The sequence below is a fragment of the Gopherus evgoodei genome, chromosome 8 (genome assembly GCF_007399415.2).
Source record: "Gopherus evgoodei ecotype Sinaloan lineage chromosome 8, rGopEvg1_v1.p, whole genome shotgun sequence".
NCBI lineage: Eukaryota > Metazoa > Chordata > Testudines > Testudinidae > Gopherus > Gopherus evgoodei.
This window is the reverse complement of record NC_044329.1, coordinates 110,794,552-110,819,100: the sequence shown is the minus strand read 5'-3', so window position 1 is coordinate 110,819,100 and position 24,549 is coordinate 110,794,552. Positions and strand designations below refer to the sequence as shown.

Sequence of the window (24,549 nt, the reverse complement as noted above, 5' to 3'; positions counted from 1 at the left end):
CCGATCATGACAAATAATTCCTTCTCTCACCCCTTCTGAGGCCCACAGAGCGCTGCGGGCGGGTGTGGTGGGGTTATGGAGGTTTGTAGCCTGAGGAGAAAACACCTTCCTCCATCCCTTCTCATTTCATAACACCCAGCCATCTGCCAAATCAAGGCAGATTAAAGCCGGCCAAATTCAATTTCTCCCCACTGCCACGGCAGCGCAGCATCTGGGGCTAAAGTGTCCCCGACAAAGCAAACATGACAGCCACATTGCTTTTGTGTCACATCTAGTACCATGTGGATCTTCTAAAAGTCTCATAAGAATGTATTGATGTCTCCCATATTGCTGTGATTGGGAAGAAAGGAGAGTGTGTGTGCGGGTCTGTGTGTGTGTCTGGATGCTTGTGTATATTAATGTTTCTGAAGTAGATCTGATTTGATATGTCTTGTTCTATTGTCAGCAGCTGTTTAGCGAGGCTTTTTAATACTTTCTGGCTGCCGATCACTCATCCTTAGCCTGGGATGCAGGCTTGCATACAAATTTTGTTATTAAACACAATTCTATTCCCCCCCAACCTCCGCCTCCACCCGCTAACCTCCCCCCTCCACCCACCCATCCATCCATCCATCATCTCCCCGGGGCTATGGAGAGGTGGGAGCCAGCCGCCCCGCCACAATGTAGTTACAAGTGCAGGCATCAGGTTGGCAACATATTTCAAGATCCTTTTGCCTGCTGCAGGTGCTTTGCATTGACAAATCGAATCATGGGGAAATAATTTATTTCCTAATGCGGTTTGCAGCGTGTTAGCAGGAGAATTTACATGAGAGAGATTACTTTAATAACCAAAAAATTGCAGTGCAGGCCTTCCCACCATGTCGGCTTTGATATGTAATTGTTTCAAGTTTAACCTGTCTGGAGGGGGGAAGGCGTTATTAAATCTGCGGCATCTCACGCCAGGGAGGGGCAGGCGGGGAGGAGGGCCCTGCCAGCGATCTCGTCCCCGCTGCTAAATGGGAAACAAGCGGAATTAACAAATGACTCCAGCCAGTGGTAGAACTGCCACCTCCTCAGCACTGGTTGGAAGAGGGGGAGTTTTCTTCATCTCCTTCTTTTTAGGGGTTAATCTCGTTCACGTCCTCTTGTTCCGCTCTCCCTCAAGCCTGTTCCCATGCAGCACTGAGCACCCTCCGTTCCTATCAGAAGGCACTTGTCATCTTGCAGGATCAGGCCCCTTGGCGCGGTCACAGGGAGAGGTGGGCAGCAGCAGCAGGAGGAGGGAACGGATTTCACTTTGCAAAATCTCATCAGCTGGAGTGGGGTTTTGCAAAGCCAGGACTGGCTCCACCCTAGGGCCCCTAAACCCTTCGAGTTCTGGACAGTTTGGTTAAATTGCCCCGTCTCTGATCAGAACCAGGATCCCTGGCCCCTGGTATTTAACCTCCTTTATTTCCCCTGCACGATCTCTCCCCAATTCCCACCCCTGCCCCTTGCTGTCATGCAGTGGCCAGAACGCTCACTCTCTGCTTTTCTCTCTTGGCAGTAAGAACTCCATACTGAAGGATTCCATGGCACCTGGCACCCCCAAGGTAAGTGAGGAAAAGTGACACCTGTTGTCACGCTCCCTGATTCACACCTGCTCCCCCCTCACATACACGTGTCACTCCCCGTCCCACGTGGTGAGGTTCGTGCACCAGTCCCTGGGATAATGGGTGTCCCTTGAATGGGGTCGTCTGTTGTGACTCTCCCCCAGAGGTGAAAGGCTGTGTAGTTTCTGGGCTCATTTTCAAGCATCAGTCTAACCAAGGGAGGGAGGGAGGTGATGGGGGGAAGCTGCTCCTACTTGGCCAGCTGCCAGGAGGTTGCCTGCTGCTCCAGAGTGGCTAGCTCCCAGCACAAGTTGGGCCACTCCTCCTTGTGCCAAAGGGGCCATGCAGCCAAAGAGTGGGCAGGTCACCAGGACCTCAGGTTCTGTCTCATGACAGCTGATGAGAGCTGATTGTGCTGCTGGAGCTCAAAGCACAAAGCCGTGCATTGGAGTTCGTGGAGTCCGAGCCGCATGCTGACTCTGTAAAGGTGGGAGTCAGAACATCCTGGGGAAATGAAACAGACCAGGAAGAAGAGCCACTTCCCCATGTTGAAATGGTACCAAGGTACTGTAGACCCCTTCCTCCTTCCCTCCCTTGGCAGGGACCTGCCACCCCCTCAACCCAGCACAGAGTTCTGAGAGCCACATCTATCACCCACAAAAGGCAGCAGCAGCATCTCTATTATTATTAATACTCCAGTGACGGGGGTCCAATGAGTACCTAGACAGATAGCTACGTCTCCAGGAAACCTGCAGGAGCCCACTGAGCAGCACTATTCCCCTTTTAATTGATTAGGAAACTGAGGCAAAGGGAAGTCAAGTGGCTTGCCCAAGGTCACAGAGATTAAGTGGCAGAGGCAGGGGCAGAACTGATGGCCAGGCTGCCAAGGAGCCACTAGGCAGCAGTGGCTCCATTGTGTAGTTGGACAATTCAGCAAGATTGGAACCCAGAGCTGAAAAGATCTCAGCTGGGTTTTAGCCGTGCCCTGTTCAACTTTTAAATACACTTGTTTCCGTGTAATCCGGTAAGACAATCACATGGAACTGGGTGTTGGAGCTCCTGGGCCCGACTTTGTCCTTGACTAGCACTGTGACATTAAGGAGTCGTTTCTCTTCTCTGCTCATTAGTTTACCCGTCACACACCCACACGAGATAGGGCTGGGAGAGCTGAAGTGCAGTTACCTTCCAGATCCTCCAACAATTTCCCAAGACCTCTAGGAAAAGAGATCATAATACTACTTCATACTCTAATAGCACTTGGCATCTTCAAAGTGCATTCCTCCGGTAGCACTTACTGACTCTCACAGGCTGGGTCACGGCCCATGTTTTACCCCTGGGGCAACTGATGGACAGGGAGGGTAAGTGACTTGCCTGAGGACAAAAGTAAGTCAGTGACACAGCCAGGACTGGAACTTGGGAGTTGCATCTCTTGGCTAAGGCAGGCCTTAGATTTCTGATGTGAAAAACAAGCATTGAAAAAACTCCAAAGTGTGTTTGAAAATCAAGACTCTTTGAGGCTGTCTTTCGACATCACAAAGGAGCAGGAAAGGGAGCAGGTGACATGAAAGCACCTGTGCTTTGCAGGGTCCCCTCTCACTGGTTGTCAGGTCTGAATGCTGATAACTCAGTGGTCCCCACTGCAGAGCCCAAGAGGGGGAGTGAGGGCTAGAGAGACAGATTAGCTGTTTGGAGGTAAATACACTGATCAGTGACAGACACTCGGCAGGGCTGGGCGTTTGAAGTTTCTACTGACAAAGAATCCCATTTGCCTTGAGAGAGGGGATTAAACTGGGACTGGAGAGTTGTTCTATGTAAAAGAGATCAGTCGCCTCCTGTCACCACATGGATCTTTTCCTTTGCCCCTCATGTCCAGGCCTAAGAACATTAACTTCAAGAAGCCTTGGGAGTGGGGGGAGAGAGGGTGAAATCTGGAAATCTTTCATTCCTCTCTCAGGAAGCCTGCAAGCTCCTTGGCCCTGGAGGAGTCATTATTTCTAGGTGGCTTTTGCTGGGAGACAAGTCTTGTGTGGGGTGGAAAGGCCCAGCGCTCTTGGTTCATGTTAGCTTGGTATTAAAGGCCCCTTTGTAATGGTGCTGCAGTTGAGCAGGAGGCAGTTGTGGGATGAAGCTGCTCTGTCTCTTTGTGGCTGGCTGAGTTCTTGCTTTCCTGGCCTGGTGCACCCTGTCAGAATAGGCCGTGCCTGCTGCGGGAGCGCAGTCTGATACACCTGCGTTGTGGGGAATGAGGCCAGCGGGCTGGATCTAGCTGAGGAGCACTGTGCGATGTAACAGGATCACAGCCTGAGGGGGGGCGCGGTGCCAGGCCTTTTCCAAGTGTCCGCTCTCAGGCGTGCGATGAACCAATAGGGGATGGATTCAATGTTAGTCTGACTCACTTAGTAACTGCCGTGGGCTCCTATGCAGGGCTGGCACGGCAGTCCTGGGGCTGTTACAGCGATGGAGGGGCCAGGCTGGGGATGAGATGCTAAACCAGGGTCCCCTCTGCCAGTCTGTGCTGTGCACGTTTGATAACATGTAGGAAATATAACCCCGGTGTCCTGGCTGCTGGTTGCCTTCTCCACAAGGCCGTATGCGCTAGTGGTGGGCATGCACTGGGTGTGCATTACTTACCCAGTCATTGGCACCAGACCTGCAGCTTTGGAAAGTGCTGTGGGATCTCTGAGTAGACTGTCGAGAACTAGAGTTGATGCTCTCCTGTTCTGAGGCGGGTGGGGCAGGGACCGGCCTGTCATGACAGGCAGGGGTGGGTTATTTTAACCCCAGACTGTCTCCAATAGTCTGTTGTTTATTCAGAACCTTTCTGTGTGCTTCCTTCTCACTCTGCACTCCCCCAGAATTGCCCCACTCCCTGGCAAAGACCTCTCCTGGAAATAAAATCGCTGGTGTAAACGCATTTTTTTCATTCACTGGCTCCCTGCCTCTTAAGAGCTGTCACTCACCGCACTGGGTCAATTTTCATGGCAACATGTCAAAGAAAATCCAATCACTCAACATGGTATGTGATGAATCCAAGATTATTATATCGGATTCTTCTATTATTGGAGCTGGCAGAGACAGCGACGGCTGGGCTAGGGCTCCAGGCAGCAGATTCACTCTCCCTCCCCACTGTTCAGCTGCAGCGAAGGGGCGATGTTGAGAACCAGATTGTTCTTCACAGCTCGGATTCCCTGCTTTCCTTCTGTGGGAGACCAGCACTCATCTATCAGCGAGCACTGTCCTGTAGGTAGCCACCTGGACAAGCGATGGGGGTGGCACTTTTCTACCAAGCCTGTGACTGCTGCTCAGACTAGACCAGCAGGTGAGTGGGAGGTGGGTTTGACAGTAGCAGCTGCTGCTGCTTAGCCTCTGGCAGTGGCGGCTCCTTCAGCAGCGCCCCAAACAGCTGTTTCTGTTTCAGAGCAGATCTTCCCTGGCACATGCCTACAGGCTCCAAGCCTATGGGAACTCTTCACTGTCCTGGTCTCCTCCCTTCTGCACCCGGCGCTGTTCCTGGTCCTGAACTGATGCCATTTCGGCCCCTGCTGGCCTTGGTTCTGCTGCTCTCCCTCAAGCCCACCCTGCCTGTGATGTCCCTTGAGGTCTTGTTCCCAGAGCTCAGCGCTGGGGATGGAGCCACCTGCTGAGTCTACATAGGCCAGGAAAGGACTTGCTGATGCAAGTCTCCTCTGCAGGCAGATCTGAAGCTCCTGCCCCCCACATCTGCCCTGCATCTGAGGACGGATCTTCCTCAGGAGCAGGGGGCTTTGAGGAGTCCCCCAGCGCCCCACACCCTCACACCCTGGTGACACAGCAGCACACGGTCATAGGTTCTTACCAGGTTTCTCCTCCCAAGGAGCAGTTTTTCTGGGTGCGCTGTCCAAGAAAAAGGGGACAGCTTGGCTGGAGGAAAAGCCTTTGAACAGGGGATATTGTAGCGGTGATGGAACGGACCCATCGGACACAGAGGAAGGGAGGGAGGTGGCTCTCACTGGCTCTGTGTTAAAGGCCAGAATGTTTCATGGTGCTGCTCTGGCTCCACATGCTCTTAGCCCCAACCCTTTGCTACAGGCGACCAGTGGCCCTTTCCTCCCACTCGTCCTGGGGCAACACTGCCGGCCTCGGAGGAAGCAGCCGACCCTCCTGACCCCGGGGAGCACAGCACCCTTCATGGGGAGGAGTGAGCCTGGAGGGGAAGGTGGCACAGAGAAGGAGCAGGAGGAGGAAGGCCCTTCTATAGTCCCTGTGGGGACTAGCTTCTGTGGGGCTTGGCTTCTTAGCACCTGTCCCAATGGGGCCCCGATGTTTGACTGGACTTCCTAGTACTCCTCTAATAGAAATGATAGGCTAATAACAGGCAAATATACTCAGGGGCTGCTGGCGTGTGTGCTCTGTTAGCTGCTTCCTCGCCTGTGGCCCCCAGATTTGGTGCTGCCCTCTTTTCAAAGTGCTGCCTCGAGCAACGAGAAAGGAGACACAGAACCCCGAAGCCCACACACGTGAGCTGTGGATGGGCTGCTCTTCAGCCAAGAATCGACAAGTCGCTCCTTTGGATCACAAATCGCCTGCAAAGAGATTACAAGTCTCTTGGTTTGTATTCCTGATTTTTCACATTTTCCCCCATTTGTAATTCTCCACTGAATCCTCTCTGTGACTAGTTCCTTCCTGGGGAAGGGTCGTCCATGGGCAGTTTGCTCTGAGTATTTGATATCCCAAAATCAACCCTGTGTTGGTTAGTTTTTATTGGGCACATAAGTCACACAGTATTACTGCTGTTCCTTGTTTGGATGAGCGTAAGTCTGTGGACCAGTTTGCTGATGTGAATCCCGGTGAAAGAGCTGCTTCTTACACAATGCATAATTTGCCTATGGAACTCCCTGCCACAGGATATCATGTAGAGCAAGAGCTTAATAGGATTCAAAAAGGGATTAGACATTTATATGGATAATGAGAACATCTGCAGGGACAGGTAAATAGAAATGATCTCACCTTTCTGGATTCAGGGTATTAACCAGTGTCTAAATGATGAGGGCTGGGAAGAAACATTGCCTATGGGCACATCATTCCATGGTTGCTCTCTAGGGTTTTCGTGCACCTTCCTCTGGAGCAGCTGGTCCTGACCGCTGAAGGAGCCTGGGCTAAGCTGGGCTGATCTGCTCTGTGAGTTCACAATTTATTTCCCAGCAGCATTTTCTAATATTCACTTTAAAGTTACTCTTTACATTAATGTTCCAGCCTGTAAACTGGCTGTCGTTGCAACCTGACGGCAGAAGAGAAGGACTAGAAGCAACTTCCATTTCTTATTCCAAAAAATGTTCGTGGCTGATTTGTTTAGGTCTGTGCCCAGCTTCAGTGAGGGCCCTGCCCAGAGCCCGGCTGCGCTGGGAACTGATCTACAGTGCCAGATTTCTTTGATTTCCCCCCACCTCCCGTTTTTTTACAGCCTCCTAGAGCAGATTGAAAAAGAATTACTGCACCTACTGGGAAATCTGACTGCTAAAGCCCTCCAAGGAAAAAGAGCTTTGAAGGCCGACAAGATGTGAAACCTTAAACCTTGACAAAATCTCTGTTTTAAACCCTTCCCAGCTGCCTCCCTCTAAATGCAATGGCAAGCACAGCCAGTGACCTCCAGCAGGCTCTAGTGCTAGGAACAAGAGACTGGGGGCAGGATTCCTGGGTTCTTAGTCCTAACTCTGCCGTCTCTCTGGGGGAAATCATTTAACGGAGCTGGGCCACATCTCCCCCAGCTGCAGCACTGGTTTATGAAGAACGCTTACAAGCAAAATCTGTCTGTCGTGACTAAGCCCTGGCTACGGGGTGGGGGCTCTTGCACTGTCACTGTGTTACACATTTCACTCCCAACTCCACCACACAGCCAAGGCACCTGCCTTGCCCCTCTGCTGAAGCTGGTCAGAATTTTTCCCCTTGGCTTTCCTGGCAGCAGGATCAGGCCTGTAAGAAAGTTTCTACATAGGGTGACCATATTTCCTACAGTAAAAATGGGATGGCTGGGGCTCGCCAGATCCCCCACCCCCACCCCAGCAGGGCTCGCCAGAGTCACACACACGCACACACACACACACGCACACCCTGGCAGGGCTCACCAGAGCCACACACACACACACCGTCAGGGCTTGCCAGAGCCACATACACACACACCCCAGTAGTGCTCGCCAGAGTCACACACGCACACCCCCACACTCCCACACCACGGCAGAGCTCATCACACACCACACACACGGACACCACTGGAGAGCTTGCCAGAGCCACACACACACACACACACATACACACACCAGCAGGGCTCACCAGACACACACGCACACACACACCACTGCAGAGCTTGCCAGAGCCACACACACACACAGAGACACCAGCAGGGCTCACCAGAGACACACACTCACTCACACACACACACCCCTCTGCAGAGTTTGCCAGCGCCACACACACACACACACACCCCAGCAGGGCTTGCCACACACACACACACACACACACACACACACACACACACACACACACACACACACCCCTGCAGAGCTTGCCAGAGCTACACACACACCGGCAGGGCTCGGCAGAGACACACACACACCCTGGCAGGGCTCACCATGCACACACTCACACACACCAGCAGGGCTCAGTAGACACACACACACACACACACCCCTGCAGAGCTTGCCAGAGCCACACACACACATACACACACACACTGGCAGGGCTCACCAGAGACACACACACACACACACCCCGGCACACACACGCGCACACACGCACGCACGCACGCAGACCCCTGCAGAGCTTGCCAGAACCACACGCCCCTCCTGCCTGTGGGTGGGGCTGGGCCTGACCTCCCCCAACCTCCACACTGCAGCTGGGGCTGTCCCCCTGCAGACCCCGCCAGCTGGGGCTGGGCTGTGCCTGGGTTCCATTGCCAGCGCCTCGCCTTGCTGCCCACGCCCACACCCGACTGCTTTGATAAGCTGGGCATTTCTTTTCTCTTGCCAACTGATCAGCTGGGAAGAGCAAACAGGACAAATGCCCATTTCTGTAAAAAAAAGAAAAAAAGAAGAAGAATCGGGACAACCGGGACAGAGCTTAAAAACGGGACTGTCCCGGTCAAATGGGATGTATGGTCACCCTGCTTCTAGGACTAAACGCTCTGGCGTTCGTTGGCATCTTTGTGTCCAAGATCCTCCAGCACTAACATCCACGCCAGCCTGTGGGGGAGGCGGGGGAGGAAATGGAGCCCAGGCCTGTATCAGTCGTTGCTTTTGGATTACAGTTCCCAAGTGATGACAGCTGTTAGCAACACTTCCACTGCTTCCCTACCACGGAGGGGAGGGCAGGAGACAGCAAACATGTCAAGCTATCACCTCCATGCTAAGTGATAAGTGCCTATTTAGACGGCAGAGCTAAGGCTGAATGCATCAAGCAGGAAACACTTTGTGCTAAACTAAAAAAAGGCCACAGAGATATAGAAAAGGAAGGGCTGGGGTATTTGTTCTGCTGACAGCCACTGGGATAGATTGTTTAAGAAAATAGACTCCCTGTGTTTTCCTGGGGCTATCAGAAAGCAAGAGTCCAGCACTTAATAGTCTCAAATGGCTGGCCTTGAAAGGAAAGGGAATGTCAAAGGCATCCACCAGCCTCTCCCTGCACTGACACCTGACCCTCTGCGGCACAGGGAGAAGGTAGTTAAGGGAGGGGGAGGCGACGCTGGCAATTTCACTCCATTTCCTTGGTGCAGAGGGCTGCACCCTGGCAGGAACCAGCTCCTGCTCTCTCCCATACGTACACCGCTCCCTCCCTCTCAAGGGGCCAAGAGTCACACGCCTGCCAACCGAAGCGCATAGACACACGCAGCAGACCCCCAGAGCTCTGTTTGCACCTGCCGGCACCATGCACTGCTCACATGCAGCTCTCCCCGTTGCACACACAGGTATGCCCGTACACAGGAACACATACTTGTGTAAACACACATGCACAGTCACTCACACGCGTGCAGGTACACCCATTCTCCCACAGGTGGCATACCAGTCCTTTCACATCCAGAGCCACCCTTGGAAGAAGTCACCCCTCCTGGAACTCTGGGGATTCAGGTTTCAATTCCTCGAACAAGGGGCCTGGCCCTCTCATGTAATATGGCTGCTTGGCACAGCTCCCGCAATGTGGCCCTAACGCTAGCCCAGGGAGATCCCTGCACGAGTGATCTGTTCAGGGCTGAAATAAGGGCTGTTACATGACACTCCCTTTCCCCTCCTCTCCACTGCTGGTGTAGCAGGGGCGTGACCGGAACACACTGATGACTGGCTACATTTTGGTCCCTCAGGCAGTGTAAATTAGAGCTCCCCTCGGGCTGCTCTAATTCAGCATGGGGGAGCTGCTGTGCCCAGCCTTGCCATAGGATCGGGAGAGCATTGAGTTTTAAACACAGCGGCTTCTGTGCTGATGGTGGTATCATTTTTAAGTAATTGAGAGCATGCATTTTTTAATTGAAACAAAGCTGCTGTCACCTTTCCAGTCACTGCTCCAGAGCTCTGCAGAATTGCACAATCCCTGGAGAGGTCAGGTCCACACACACAGAATATGAAATTCAGCCCTGGGCAGAGGGCCAGCACACGGTGAAGACACCCTCTGAGACTTACGTGGTACCTAGGCCTTGTGCTCAGCCCTCTGTCCAGGGATTGAATTCTACCCGATGAACACGAACAGATACAGCTGCCATCTCCATGCATGCATACGTGTTCACGTATGCCCACGATCGCACCCATGAAGTCCCGCCTGCGCCCACTCCCCCAAACACACTCAAACCCTCTTCCCACTCCGCACGGACAGCACATGAACTGGCTGTTGGGGGAGGCTAGGCCCTGGCCCCTCCTCTTCTGCCCGAGGACCCTCCCCCACTCGTTCCACCCCCCTCTCCTGACGGAGCCCAGAGCACTCCCACTGTGGCCAGCCCCCCCCCCCCTCCCGCCCCAGCGCCCCCAGCCCCTGAGCGCTGGCAGCGCAAGCACTGGCTCCAGACTCCCCGAGTCCCTGCCGCAGTCCGGCCAGCCGCAGCCTGGGCCACAGGGGAAGAGCGGGAACTGGAAGCAGACAGGAAACTAGGTCAGATTACAAAGGATGAATATAGGCAAATAACACAGGAATGCAGAGGCAAGATTAGAAAGGCAAAGGCACAAAATGAGCTCAAACTAGCTATGGGAATAAAGGGAAACAAGACGACTTTTTATCAATACATTAGAAGCAAGAGGAAGACCAAGGACAGGGTAGGCCCACTGCTCAATGAGGAGGGGGTAACAGTAACGGGAGACTTGGAAATGGCAGAGATGCTTAATGACTTCTTTGTTTCGGGTCTTCACTGAGAAGTCTGAAGGAATATCTAATATAGTGAATGCTTACGGGAAGAGGGTAGGTTTAGAAGAGAAAATAAAAAAAGAGCAAGTAAAAAATCACTTAGAAAAGTTAGATGCCTGCAAGTCACCAGGGCCTGATGAAATGCATCCTAGAATACTCAAGGAGTTAATAGAAGAGGTATCTGAGCCTCTAGCTATTATCTTTGGGAAATCATGGGAGACGGGGGAGATTCCAGAAGACTAGAAGGGGGCAAATATAGTGCTCATCTATAAAAAGGGAAATAAAAACAACCCAGGAAACTACAGACCAGTTAGTTTAACTTCTGTGCCAGGGAAGATAATGGAGCAGGTAATTAAAGAAATCATCTGCAAACACTTGGAAGGTGGTAAGGTGATGGGGAATAGCCAGCATGGATTTGTAAAGAACAAATCGTGTCAAACCAATCTGATAGCGTTCTTTGATAGGATAACGAGCCTTGTGGATAAGGGAGAAGCGGTGGATGTGATATACCTAGACTTTAGTAAGGCATTTGATACGGTCTCGCATGATATTCTTATAGATAAACTAGGAAAGTACAATTTAGATGGGGCTACTATAAGGTGGGTGCATAACTGGCTGGATAACTGTACTCAGAGAGTAGTTGTTAATGGCTCCCAATCCTGCTGGAAAGGTATAACAAGTGGGGTTCCGCAGGGGTCTGTTTTGGGACCGGTTCTGTTCAATATCTTCATCAATGATTTAGATGTTGGCATAGAAAGTACGCTTATTAAGTTTGCGGACGATACCAAACTGGGAGGGATTGCAACTGCTTTGGAGGACAGGGTCAAAATTCAAAATGATCTGGACAAATTGGAGAAATGGTCTGAGGTAAACAGGATGAAGTTCAATAAAGATAAATGCAAAGTGCTCCACTTAGGAAGGAAAAATCAGTTTCACACATACAGAATGGGAAGAGACTGTCTAGGAAGGAGAATGGCAGAAAGAGATCTAGGGGTCATAGTAGACACAAGCTTAATATGAGTCAACAGTGTGATACTGTTGCAAAAAAAGGAAACGTGATTCTGGGATGCATTAACAGGTGTGTTGTAAACAAGACACGAGAAGTCATTCTTCTGCTTTACTCTACACTGGTCAGGCCTCAGCTGGAGTATTGTGTCCAGTTCTGGGCACCGCATTTCAAGAAAGATGTGGAGAAATTGGAGAGGGTCCAGAGAAGAGCAACAAGAATGATTAAAGGTCTTGAGAACATGACCTATGAAGGAAGGCTGAAGGAATTGGGTTTGTTTAGTTTGGAAAAGAGAAGACTGAGAGGGGACATGATAGCAGTTTTCAGGTATCTAAAAGGGTGTCTTCAGGAGGAGGGAGAAAACTTGTTCACCTTAGCATCCAATGATAGAACAAGAAGCAATGGGCTTAAACTGCAGCAAGGGAGATTTAGGTTGGACATTAGGAAAAAGTTTCTAACTGTCAGGGTAGTTAAACACTGGAATAGATTGCCTAGGGAAGTTGTGGAATCTCCATCTCTGGAGGTATTTAAGAGTAGGTTAGATAAATGTCTATTAGGGATGGTCTAGACAATATTTGGTCCTGCCATGAGGGCAGGGGACTGGACTCGATGACCTCTCGAGGTCCCTTCCAGTCCTGGAGTCTATGAGTCTATGAGACTATGAGGAGAGGGCCTGGGGGTGGAGCAGGAGTGGGGCCATGCCGGGCTTTGGGAGAAGCCTGTGATACCCGCCACCCATGCACTCCGGCTCCTGGAAGTCAGTGTCCTGCGGAAGTGGGCAGCAGGAGGCAAAGCATTTGAGGGGAAGGCAGAAGAAGGTAAAAGATGGCTCCTGGGAGCCACGCCGGAGACATGGCTGCCCAGCCCGGCAGTAGGGAGGGAGGAAGGGGTGAGCACACGGCTTGGACAAGATTGATGGCCTCATTGCCATTAAGAAAAAAATTAGCCGATGGCGGCTATCATATTAAAGGGTGAAGAAGCCGTGAATTATTTTCTTAAAGATCTTATCGCTTACAATGATAATTTTACCTTCCAAAAGGCCACTTTTAATGAGGCGAGCCAGGCAAAAAGTCATGATTTAATGCCAGATTTTTTTTTTCCAAACACATTTTACGGCTTTTTTGTCCATGTTTAAAAAGCGCCGGTGACCTTTTTTTATTTCGCTTGCCCCAGGTGTAATGCTGCGGCTGATCCTCTTCAGGTTGCTAACCTCTGCAGAGAGCGCCTTTACCCAGCGGAGAGATGATTTAAAGGGGAGGGAGACATATGAGGCTGGGCTGGTGTTCGCACAAGGCCCTTGCTGTGTCTTTCAACACCCAAAGGGGGGCTTGGCTTGCCTTGGGAAAGTGGGGGAGGAGCTTGCCCTGAGACCTGGGCCCAGGGAGACGAAGCCTGGTCAAACACGATCTGATCAGGCTCTGGATCTTAGTTACCGGCCAGTACCTCGGGGATGGGGACAGGGCTGAGCTCTCCGGAACCTAGGAAGAAAAGAAACAATTCAGTGTGTAGGTCCATTGTCCATGCAGCAAGGAATCCTGCTGGGAAGGGCATGGGCATATATATCTGCCCTATCATATGGGAAGGGGAGCGGCTCCAGTCTCTACCACTGGCACAGAGTGCCTCAGAGGCAAGGAGTCATCGTAGTCGGGGTGATGGGGGTGAAATGTAACGTGTTACCGTCCCCGCTGGAAACATCCAACATCTCTGAGCCATGTCTGCATCGCCTTTGCCTGTTTCACATGTACAAACACACCATGGTCATGCGTGCCACAGAGCCAGAGAACTAAACCAGGCATATATGAGTCATGTGTGAGGGATTAGTTCAGGGATGAGGGGATTGAGCTGGATTTATGCCCTCCTAAAAAGACAGATTTCTCTCACGAATTATAGTCTCATCTGCACCATAGCGAAGGAATGCAGTTACAACACAGATCGGCCACTGACAGGATTGAAATACAGTTCATCCGTGTTACCAAAGCAGTGTGCCTGCCATGCAAAAGAGCGTGGCTGTAGTGCAAGTCGGGGAGATAGATGAACTGTGGCGTGACCCAGGTGGCACTGCAAGACAGAACCATGTTGACCTCAGTTATAGCCAGGTGCTCCCCAGCATGATAGTTCCTGCGCTGTAAAACGCAGGCATTGCTCAGGTGAGGCAGATAAAATAATGAATGGTTCTAGCAATAGCGGCAGGATTTCAGTAGCTACAGGGCCTCATCCCCCCTGATTGAACTGACCTCATTATCTCTAGCTTGCTTGCTAGCACACATATATATACCTGCCCCTGGAAATTTCCATTACATGCATCTGAGGAAGTGGGTATTCACCCACGAAAGCTCATGCTCCAAAACGTCTGTTAGTCTATAAGGTGCCACAGGATTCTTTGCTGCTTTTACAGATCCAGACTAACACGGCTACCCTCTGATAGTAGCTACAGGAAAACACAGCTTGTGCAATTGGCTGCATACTGTGGGTGACTTGGTGACTGTCGCAAAAACTAGGTGTTTCTAGAGACAGCTCCAGGGGACAAGCTCCGATCTGGGTGGGTGGAGCTGGGAGTTTTCTAATGATTGTTAACACCTTGTCAGCCCTCAGATGTGAAGTATCATTTTTTACTAGAGCCGTTTCCTACCATCTTGAATAGTGAAAAACTCACAAGGAATTCATGTGAGATTGTAGCCACATCTAAACCAGGCAACAGGTCTCTTCCAGCTCTTGATCTGAGCTAGAACTAAACCCATAAGGATGGACCCAAGGATTTGATTCCTTAGCATCCCCTGCCCCGATCCCTGACATTCAAAGGGCCCTGGATTCAGCATTCTGGATTGGGCCTTTCTCTCTGTTACTGATTTCCTAGTGAATTAGGATTGCATCCGCTGACCTCAGAGTCACTGCCATGAACCCGACCCATTGTCTCTGGGCCGCTTGGTGGATCCAGTGATTCTGGTACCTCCAGCCTGGGTGCTGACAGGCTTTTAACATGAGGAGATTCAACTTCAGAGTTTCTGGTTGTTTTCTCCATAGAAAGCCCGAACCAGAATTTGCATCACAGTCCAGTGGTTTGGCCCAAGACATGGAGGACAAGCAATTGCTTCATCTTCCCTATATGGCTGTCTTGAGTCATCCTGAGGCTGGTCATTCTGCACTGAAACTCCCAGAGGCCAGATGACGGGGATGTCCAAGGGCTGGGGAGAGAGAGCACAAAGGAGCCTTTTCCCCCATGGAGCAGCCACAGTCCTGCCCCCTGAGCACAAAATCTAGGGCAGCGTTAGCACCACTAGGCATTGCAAGGGGGGGATCAAGGTTACAATTCCCCTCCATACTAGCTGGGCTAGAGGGGCAGGCATGAACTCTGCCTGCAGAGGGCGGATGCCCCTGGGGACTGGTGCCATGACAGTGCCCTCCCCACCCTCCCAAATGCCAGGAGACAGTCCTGAAATGACTGATTAGGAAAGAGAGGCCAAAACTGGGATGTCAGCGAGGTCGGCCTAATGCAGAAATAAGGTTGGCCTCAGACCACGCGGGTTCCTAATCCTCAGGCCCTGCGCCTGCTTTCCCCTGTCTGCAGCAGTGACAGTCCTGCCTACGTGGCCGGGAAGGCAAAGTGTTCGCCGTCTCGGGGAAATGAGAAAACCAAATGAAGTCAAGTTTGCTACCAGCAAAGAGGAAGTGTGACTTGGCATTGCGAGCGCTGTGTTTAACATGCCGGCGAGGGGTTTAGAATTGAAGTGCTTGCACACAATTTAAAAATAGACAGTTTATTAATCTAAACGGCAAGTGTATGTAGAAGAGGCCTCGAGATTGACATCTTTGGGATTAGTTTAGCCCTGCGTTTTTCCAGAGGTCATCGCCATGGTGCTCAGGAGGGCTGTGGAATAAATGGGGCCGGCGTGCTTCCCGCACGCTAAAAACTAATACATAACGTTTAATTTACTGTCTCGAGAGCTAGCCCGACCATTTTTCACATAATCATATTGGATTAGAGCTACCGGCGGCTGTGGGTGGAGTGGGGGGCGGAAGGGATTGGTCTGCTGGGGTGGGGGAGGCGGGGGGGGCACGATGTATTTTTCTCGCCTGGAGGAGGACGTGTTTAACACCCCCAGCACAGGACAGTCAGTTTATTTCAGGAGATGGCTGTGAGAACTGGATCCAGCAGTTATAAACCCAATTGATAAAGCAGTGTGGACGCTCAGACATGGGCTTAGAAACACTGAGTCCACAAGCCCAGGTCCCCCAGACCTAGGCTTATAATGCAGCGTAGACATGCCCCAAACGAGATCAGGGCCCCATGGGGCCCTTGAGATCACATCTTGCCAACTGGCCATCTTTTTCTGCTGAGTCGTTTTACATACTGGTTCCAGCTGCTCATAACTTTCCAAAAAAGTCACATTTGTGGTTCAATTTTCTCCATTTTTAATGTCGGCCCAAAAGCAAATGTTTCAGGAAAGTTCTCCTCTCTCTAAGGAATTGTGTCTTTTAACAGTTGGCCTGGACATTTCAGATGATATTCTTCTATCCCTTTGCAGACTTCCCTGCCTCTGAGCAATCATTGCTTATTGTTGCATCCTACTGGATGTTCCTCAGACACAAACACTTGGCGAGCTGGATTTTCAGGGGATATTTTTTAAGATTGCTTGCTTTACTATGTCTCTTATGCAGAAGTTCAGGCTGGGTCTACACTAGAAATGCTACAGCGGAACCGCTGCGGCTGCACTAATGCAGGTCTGTAGTGGAGACACTTACTACAGCGACAGAAGGAGTTCTCCCACAACTGTAGTAAATCCACCACCCCGAGAGGCAGTAGCTATGTTGACAGAAGAATTCTTCCATCAACCTAGCACTGCCTACGCCGGGGCTTACTTCAACTAACCTTCGTCTCTCAAAAGGACAAATTTTTCACACCCCCGAACAACGGAGTTGGGTCAGCGTAACTTTCTAGTGTTGACCAACCCTTAGCTAATGTGTATTTTTCATAGACTTTCCCCTCAAACTCTCTTACTACTAAAGTTAAATTATTACTGGATGTAAGTCCCATCGGCCTAGTCCTGTGATTTCCCATAAGCGTGGGGTGCACTGAATTTATACTTCCCCACTGTTGATTTGAAGGCTGTCAATATATTTCTTAAGTCACAATAAAAATAATTTTCTGATTTTTTCCATATCCTTGTGCAAAAAATCTGCGTTTTTCCAGATGCTATGTATTAAAATGTATTCAAGAGTAATAGTAAATTACAATGTAATGTGTATTAATGAAGCATCTTTGTTAGTGATATGTCATTATTGAGATACTTAGTGTAATTTAAGTGTACGCTAACACACAATGCTTTTTATTGTTGCAGTGCACTGTTATGCTTTCATCTGTAGTATCCTGTTTGAGGATGTTTTCTGGTGTGGGTTTTGGGTTTCATGCATTCTATGTCTCTTCAGTGCTACAAAATGCTACAACCATGTTTTTTACAACTTTAGATAAACTACCTGATCATCTATTCTGACCCTAAAATTAAAGACTTTCTCCCAGTGCACTAGGGGGCAGAGTTAAGGTTGCACTTGCTGACTTAACTCTCACATTTGACCGTGTCCATTGTACAACCTTCACGTTACATGAATGCATGTGGATGTGTTTTCTGTGTAAATAGGTCATCAGATAGGGAGGCTATGAGACAGGACCCCAGGCTAGGATGGTGCATATCATGCTAGGCTATCCTTTTCCCTTTGCAGACCCCTTTCCTCTCCTCCCACACAGTGCCTTGCTGTGCCGCTTACATCTTCGCACACTCACTCGGAGGTAGTGGGAAAGCAATGGGGCCATTGCTGCCCCTGCTGGAGAGCTCGAGCGTTACCTCTGCAGCACTGCCAGCCCCATGCCCGTCACACATGGAAGGCCCTGAACACTGGAATCAGCGCAGTTCCATGAGAAGTAGGGTGTGGAGAGGTCAGGCAAGGGGTCATAGGGCCCTGCTCCACAGCAGCCTCTGCAGCAGGCCCACAAAGAGGGGATTTGAGGGCAGGATAGGTTAAGGTCTCAGCGTAACATCTGGGTCTGCAATGACATTGTCCTACATGTAGGGTCTGCATGCAGGTCATGCATGCCCTGAAGCTGCAGTGATGGTCACAGAAGGGCTGCGAGGATGTTCTGCTCCTTGGCCCCAGGGCGGGGAGGAGGATCCCAGTCCTCCCCAGGGCAGAGTAGCTCCTGTGTGAACGGGCTGTGTATAGGGACTGGGATTCAGCAGTTGCTGCTCTCTCAGACCCAGCCCTTCCGTGAGGCGGGATGGCATGTGCTCTCCCACATCTGAGAGGCCAAACCACCATGCTGTCAGCCGGTGCTAACATGCCCCCTCTGGGCCTGTCACAGTATTTATTGGCCAGAGACAATACATTCCTGCTGGGGATGGGAAAGACCTTGACACTGCCTGTGATGTATCATTGCTCTGCCTTGCTCACAGTGTAAATTTCTCCTTTCCTCTCTTTCTCTTGCAGTCAATTTTGTTGTCAGCCTCAATCAAGCGGGAAGGAGACTCTCGGACAGCATCGCCTCACTCCTCAGATGATATCCATCACTCAGACAGATACCAGGTGAGAGAGCAGCCAGGAAACAGCCAGGCAGCGCAATCCCTTGGTCTTAGCACAGAACTAGGAGCCAGGAACTCCTAAGAGCTACTCCCAGGTCCCTCTGTGACCTTGCCCTAGTTCCTTAACCTCCCCGCCCCTGTTTCTCTGTGTGTATAATAGGGGTATTAATACTTCCCTCCCTCACTGAAGAGCTGTGAGGCATAACACATTACGGTGCATTGCACTTTGAGATCCTTCCATAGAAAGGGTGGTAGACATGCATATTATTAGAAAAAGTAAGTCATCTAAGAAATATTATTTATTATTATTAGCAAAGAGCCAGGCCTCCGGGATGTCCCCAAAGCATGATTACGCCCCATAGAATTGTCTGGGACTTCTGGCTGCATTGCATCATGGTGCATGAGCATACAGCTCAGAATGCAACAGAACACAACCCTATGGGGTCAGTGCAATACAGTGCAAGTTAAGAGACATATTGTACCCCCGGTTGTGTGTTTCATTGATGTGGACTGAGGGTAATTTGTGGCCTCTCTGCCTAATATATAGCCAGGCCTGAATCAGGCACATATGACAAATGTATAGCCATATACTCATGGTAGAGTCAAGGAAAATGTTTCCTTTTGCCTCCCTGATTTACAATTTCCCTGCAAAATGACACTGATCAAAGGCTCAAGAGAGGTAACATTCAGCCATGTATCAATGGTCTGGTTAAGATCCAGTAACTCACACCCGTCAGGGCTCTAGGAATGGGAGCTCTACCTCATTAGGAAGCGGAGAAGTCCAGCACCCTGATGAGATAAATAGCACCTGCTTCTCGCTGTGGAAGGTCCAGAGGAATCTGACTTTAACATTACCGTGTTGCATGAGAAAAATCTAGCTTGGCTCATTTGTAGTGGTTTCTAAAATCATATTTGTCGTATCTTCCCTCTTCCTCTGAGCCCTAGATGGTTGGGCTCACCACTTGCAAGGATCCTGTATGTGAAGAGATACAAAAATTAGTTCCAATAACATTTTGTTAAACTTTCTAAATCATTTTAAAGAGATTTCTCTGTGAGAGCCGGAACTTGGCACACACAGAACACATGCCAGCATGGAATGGTGCGAATGGCTCAGTGACACTGGTCTGGGCTGACCTGCAGAACTCACCTCTGGCTTCTGAGCCATAAGATAGTTATTTCTTGAGCATCCAGAAAAGTCCTTGTGCACGTCACAGACATGCAAGGACAGACGCCCTGCCTGCAGGAGTAGATGCCTTGGTTTGATATTATGCAACAAGTAAATGTCAAGGGTGATGGGGGCGGGCAGGAGAGAGGAAGGACAAGGGATGGTGACTTTACGATCGCGAGGTAACTCCTGCAAATGGATCCGCGTGGGCAGATCCCCGCTGAATGAAGCATCATGCAGGAATCTGTTTCAGGATTAGGGCCCACAACATGCACACATCATGACTGTGCAAATTATTATTATTATTTATCATTTAATATTCATTGGCTACCATTCTGCCCGTCACTTCTTGAAGGCCCATCTCAAACCCAGACCAACATACCCGGCATCCCTCCCAATGCAGTCATGTATTCCATATCTATTATCAAACGTGAGCCTGACGCCCCATCGCCCTGACTCACGTACACCAGTGCAAAGGGAGTGTCAGACAATTCCATTCTGATTTAGCAGAACTTTATACCCCCTTTGCTGGGTGAAAGCAACAGTGCATGGAGCCAGGCAGTCGAGAAGCAGGCCCTGGGTATAAACGAGAAATGGTTGACCAAAATATGCTGCCCTCTCTCCTGTCACAATACTTCTTTCTGTTAAAATAAATAGTGAACTTTCAAACAGAGCTTGGATGACATTTTCTCAGTGGTTCTTTTTGTGCTATATAAACTTGGTCCTGGGGGAGGTGGAGCACCCTACGCTCTCAGCTTCTCAGAAGTTTTAGGCTGTATGAAATTTGTCAACATAATTTTTTATTCTCCCATCTGTCAGTACAAGGATTTGCTTTGCACCCCTCCTCCATGTGCTGAGTCTAGCTTGCCTGATACATATGACGTTTGTGAGTGTGTTTTATGAGGGGTTGCAGCCCCTTAATGCACATGCATAATGAGAATTATAACTCTGCACTGCAGGGAGAAAAGACCTCGGGGCCTGATTTTCATTTGCACTGCAGCAGGCCACTCTGGCAGCGGAAACGGACCTTCCAGTGGAAGCCAGAGCGGTGTAAATCGTTTATGTAAATGAGAATTTGGCCCCTCTGCATTAACAAGTAAAATGCTCAGGAGTCAAAGAACAGTGAAGCCTGATCTACTGACCCTTGTGCAGAAGACTCTCCCGGTGACTTGAAGGGCTGCAGAACTGAGCTTTTCATGTGCAGACGTGTGCTGTGATGATATGTGTTTCTTAGAGCCGCAGTGCTAGTAATTTTGCATTGCAAGTTCCTTGCGTTATTTATGATGTAATAGAGAATATACGATGTATTAGTAAAATGCTGGAGCACAGACTGCTGCTCTATGGATTTTCAGAGGTGAATTCCTAAGGTTTGGCCTTAATAGCCCTCTGGTCCTTTTTACAAGCAAATTTTTAGTGGAGATGGAGATTTGGGAATAGGAAGGTTAAAGAAATATTGGGGTGGGGGGGAAGGTTGAGCTGATTACTTCCATGGAGGACCCAGTTCTTCCAGATAGAATCTGAAGTGAGCAAATGCAGTTCCCATGAGAGCGTGTGGATCAAGTGTAGCCGGGATGTACATGGTAAGGTGCAATCCACAGCAGGGGTAAGCAGCTCAGAGAACAGGAGTAAGCAGCAAGTGGTGTAACTTGAACCAGTTTGGCATTCAGTGGGTGTGAAGAATGCGCATGACTTACACACTGAACGGGAGTGCAGCTGGTAAAGCAACTAACAGGACAGTGATAAAGGGGTTCACACCCTGCCCCCTTCTTCCCCCGCTCAGCCACACAAGGCCAAGTCAGCATTAGCGAAAACAGGCACATCTGTTGATTTGAATGTAAGTTGTACCCTCTTTTGCCACAAGCTGAATTTGGTCACTGCTGAATGGCCAGTCAGTGCAGGTTGTCTTGCTTTCCTTCTTACATCCATTTGCCAAGCAATTAATAGCCGGTGTGTAACTTGCATCATCTTTGTGACACCCCTGAATTGGGGCCCTGGTGTTGTCTGAGACCTTCCTTTGTGCTCCTTGATACAACCATAACCTCAGCCTACAGCCACTGAGCCGCTGGCCTTTGGCAGCTAGAACATGTCAGGAACCTACCTGGCGCGTAAGAGAAGCCTACCTTAGGAGTAACCATAAGTATCTGCTGCAACTTTCTCCCTCAGGGGTGTGAACCCCCCCCCCGAGCACTGCACGTTTCAGCGCTGTAAAGTGGCAGTGTAGACAGTGCACCAGCGCTGGGAGCGCTTTAACGTTGCTAGTGAAGACATGCCCGGGGAGAGCGGCCACAAAGGCGCTAGTGGCTACGGAGTGGCTCCAAGGTCTGAGGATTGGATTTGGCTCCAGACACTGCCCAGCATAGAATCCCCCTGTGCCAAGCCCATTGATTGGAGCTTGGTGCAGGACCTTTGGCTTGACCGTGATGTTGCAAGTTGGTATAGTACAGGACGTTGCCATACAGTGATGTGAGGTCTTTCCAGATAGCATGCTTCTGCGAACAAGTGGCTCTGTGGGTGTTTTCTGGAGGAGGGGAGGGCGGAAACACGAAGAAGGAGGCTTTTCCAAGCACAGCAGTTGCGTAGGGAGAAGGTGTGAAGAAGGTGCAAAGCAGGGAGTGAGTGAAGGAGATAAGGGAGTGTCAGATGAGAAGCATGGGCAGATGAAGGAAGAACCTTCTTGCTGCTTCCCCTGAGAGGGAAGGTTCATGCGTGACTTTGAGATGAGGATCGTAGCTCCAAATCTCTTCCCAGCTGTCTCATTCCTTCCATTGTCACAGGCACTTCAGCCCTGCTCATTTACTTTGGACCCAATTCAATTCCCTTTTTGCACTCAAATCCCACACCACTGAATTCAATGGGAGTTTTGCCTGCATAGTGAGTAGGCATCAGGCCTTGCCAGTTTCCTTGCTAGTATCTATCCACCGGCATTGCCAAGGGAGAATAACAAAAAGAAAAAAACCTCTAGAGTGAAACACTCCTCCTGTCTTAAGGATAACATCTCAGGCACCTTCTCTGGGGGGAGAGAACACCCTGAATGGGTTAGGGAAGCCTGCTGTGGAATATTTGTGGCTGAATAATACGTGAAGTAAGTAAAAATGAGTGGTTGAAATCCTTGTCCAGCAAAGCCTCACCTCTCTCTGCTATTTGAATCGCAAGAGTGAGCCTCTACCCAGAAACAGGCTGTAGCTTAATTCAATAAAGATGTAGAAACAAGAATCAGCAACTCTGATTCAGTAACTGAGTGTGCTGTGAAAACATGGTCAGCGCATTTCAAATCCCAGAGAAAAGCTGCAGCAAGCTTAGGCGTTAGCACCATGCAAGATGTAAGCGACGTTGCTAACTCTCCCTGTGGCAAAAATATAAAAAAAAATTACCTAGAAAAAGTGAAAGGCAGAAATGTAGCATAAAGTAGGCACAAAATGTAGGTTGGGTTTAAACAAACAAAGAGCAGCTGTTTTAAGAGAAGCTAATGAGACTGTTTTCGTGAAGTTAAGGGGTTGAGGTAGGAAGCAGATTTTGTTTAGGTTGAAGCCTCCCACAGCTTCATTGGGCACTCACATATTGCAGCCTTTGGCGAGTCTACCAGAGCCTCCAGGTGAAACTGACTAGAAAGAGGAAGGAAACTGTCCAAGTTGAACACAATGCAAAAAAGAAAAGAAAAAAAAGCAGAAAATGAAATCAGATAATTGCAGTTGTGTGGGTTTTAGTAATCTGAGGTGTTTTTAGCTACTCAGGGAAAGAAATATTGCTTTCAAATAGGATTTTTAATCTGTGCCCCTTATGTCTAACCCTGTGCATTTCAATAGGAGGTAGTTACATGCCTGTATATCTGCCTTGACAGATGGATGGAAATGTGCAAGTTAATGTTTTTGTTGACATCTCTGTCACACACAAACCAGCTAGGAGCCTGATCCTGATCACTGAGGCCCAACACCTCCAAGATATTAGGCTCCTGATGTCCATTGATTTCAATGGAAGTTAGGAATCTAATCTGGGCCGCAGTGACCCCATCCCATTGAGATTGATGATAGTTTGAGAATGCTTAACACCTCACATGTGGTGCTCAGCACTTCACAGGTCCAGGTCCTAGTGTACTAAACCAGGGATTTGCACCGTACATTCCCAAACAGAGCAAAATGGGGTGGCATCTGAGTGGGGTGCATCTGCATAAAAAACAAAAAAAACAAACTCCCTCTGCCTTCATATGAGCTGCTTTGATATTCTAACAGCCCCTTTGACGTTCTAACAGCCACAACTACTAATATTGCTTTGATGGCCTCTGACAAAGAGATCAAGGAATCCTGCATTATTATTGCAGAGCTTCCTTTTCACTTTCCTCTCCCCGGCTCCATTGGTCCAATCCGTCTAGTTTTTATAGGCCATGGTCTTCTCTCTTCCTACTCAAGGATAACACATAAACCGATGTGTGTTTGAATGGTAGAGTGTGAATGACTTCCCTTTGGTGCCCACTAAACTCCAGATTGTGTTAGAGGTTTCTATAAAGAGAAGGAAAAATATTAGCTAATTGTGATGCTCTGGGTTCTGGCATAGTTGCTAAGAGAGATTCCACCGACGACCTGTGTGCATCAGATAATATGGATAAAGCTTCTAACAAGACACCAATAAACACACCCGCAGGAGGCTTGCTGTACTAGAATGAATCTGGCAGCTGAGGCTTTGCTTGAAGCAAGAATTACCCTTTTTCAAAAACCCAATAATATGCATTTTACAACTGTTTTACCTCCCAAACCAGTGTCTTCCAATCTATGAACTATAGAGAATTTCATTCACTTTGCAGTTTGTGGTGGGTGCAGCCACACTCAAAAGACAGTCTTATGTCATTTGTTGGTTGTCTCATTAATCAGAACAGGCAGGGCAGCCATTGCT

At 49.6% G+C, this 24,549-nt stretch overlaps 1 protein-coding gene across 4 annotated transcripts in view; it reads left to right on the top strand.

The window, feature by feature from the left end:
* Nucleotides 1–24,549, top strand: part of RNF220 (ring finger protein 220) — a 398,783-nt gene that overhangs the window by 297,365 nt on the left and 76,869 nt on the right. For all 4 annotated transcript variants that reach the window (XM_030574139.1, XM_030574137.1, XM_030574136.1 and 1 more), the window contains 2 exons: nt 1,526–1,571; nt 18,409–18,504. In XM_030574139.1, coding sequence (XP_030429999.1) covers nt 1,526–1,571; nt 18,409–18,504 — 142 coding nt within the window. The remainder of the gene's footprint in view (nt 1–1,525; nt 1,572–18,408; nt 18,505–24,549) is intronic.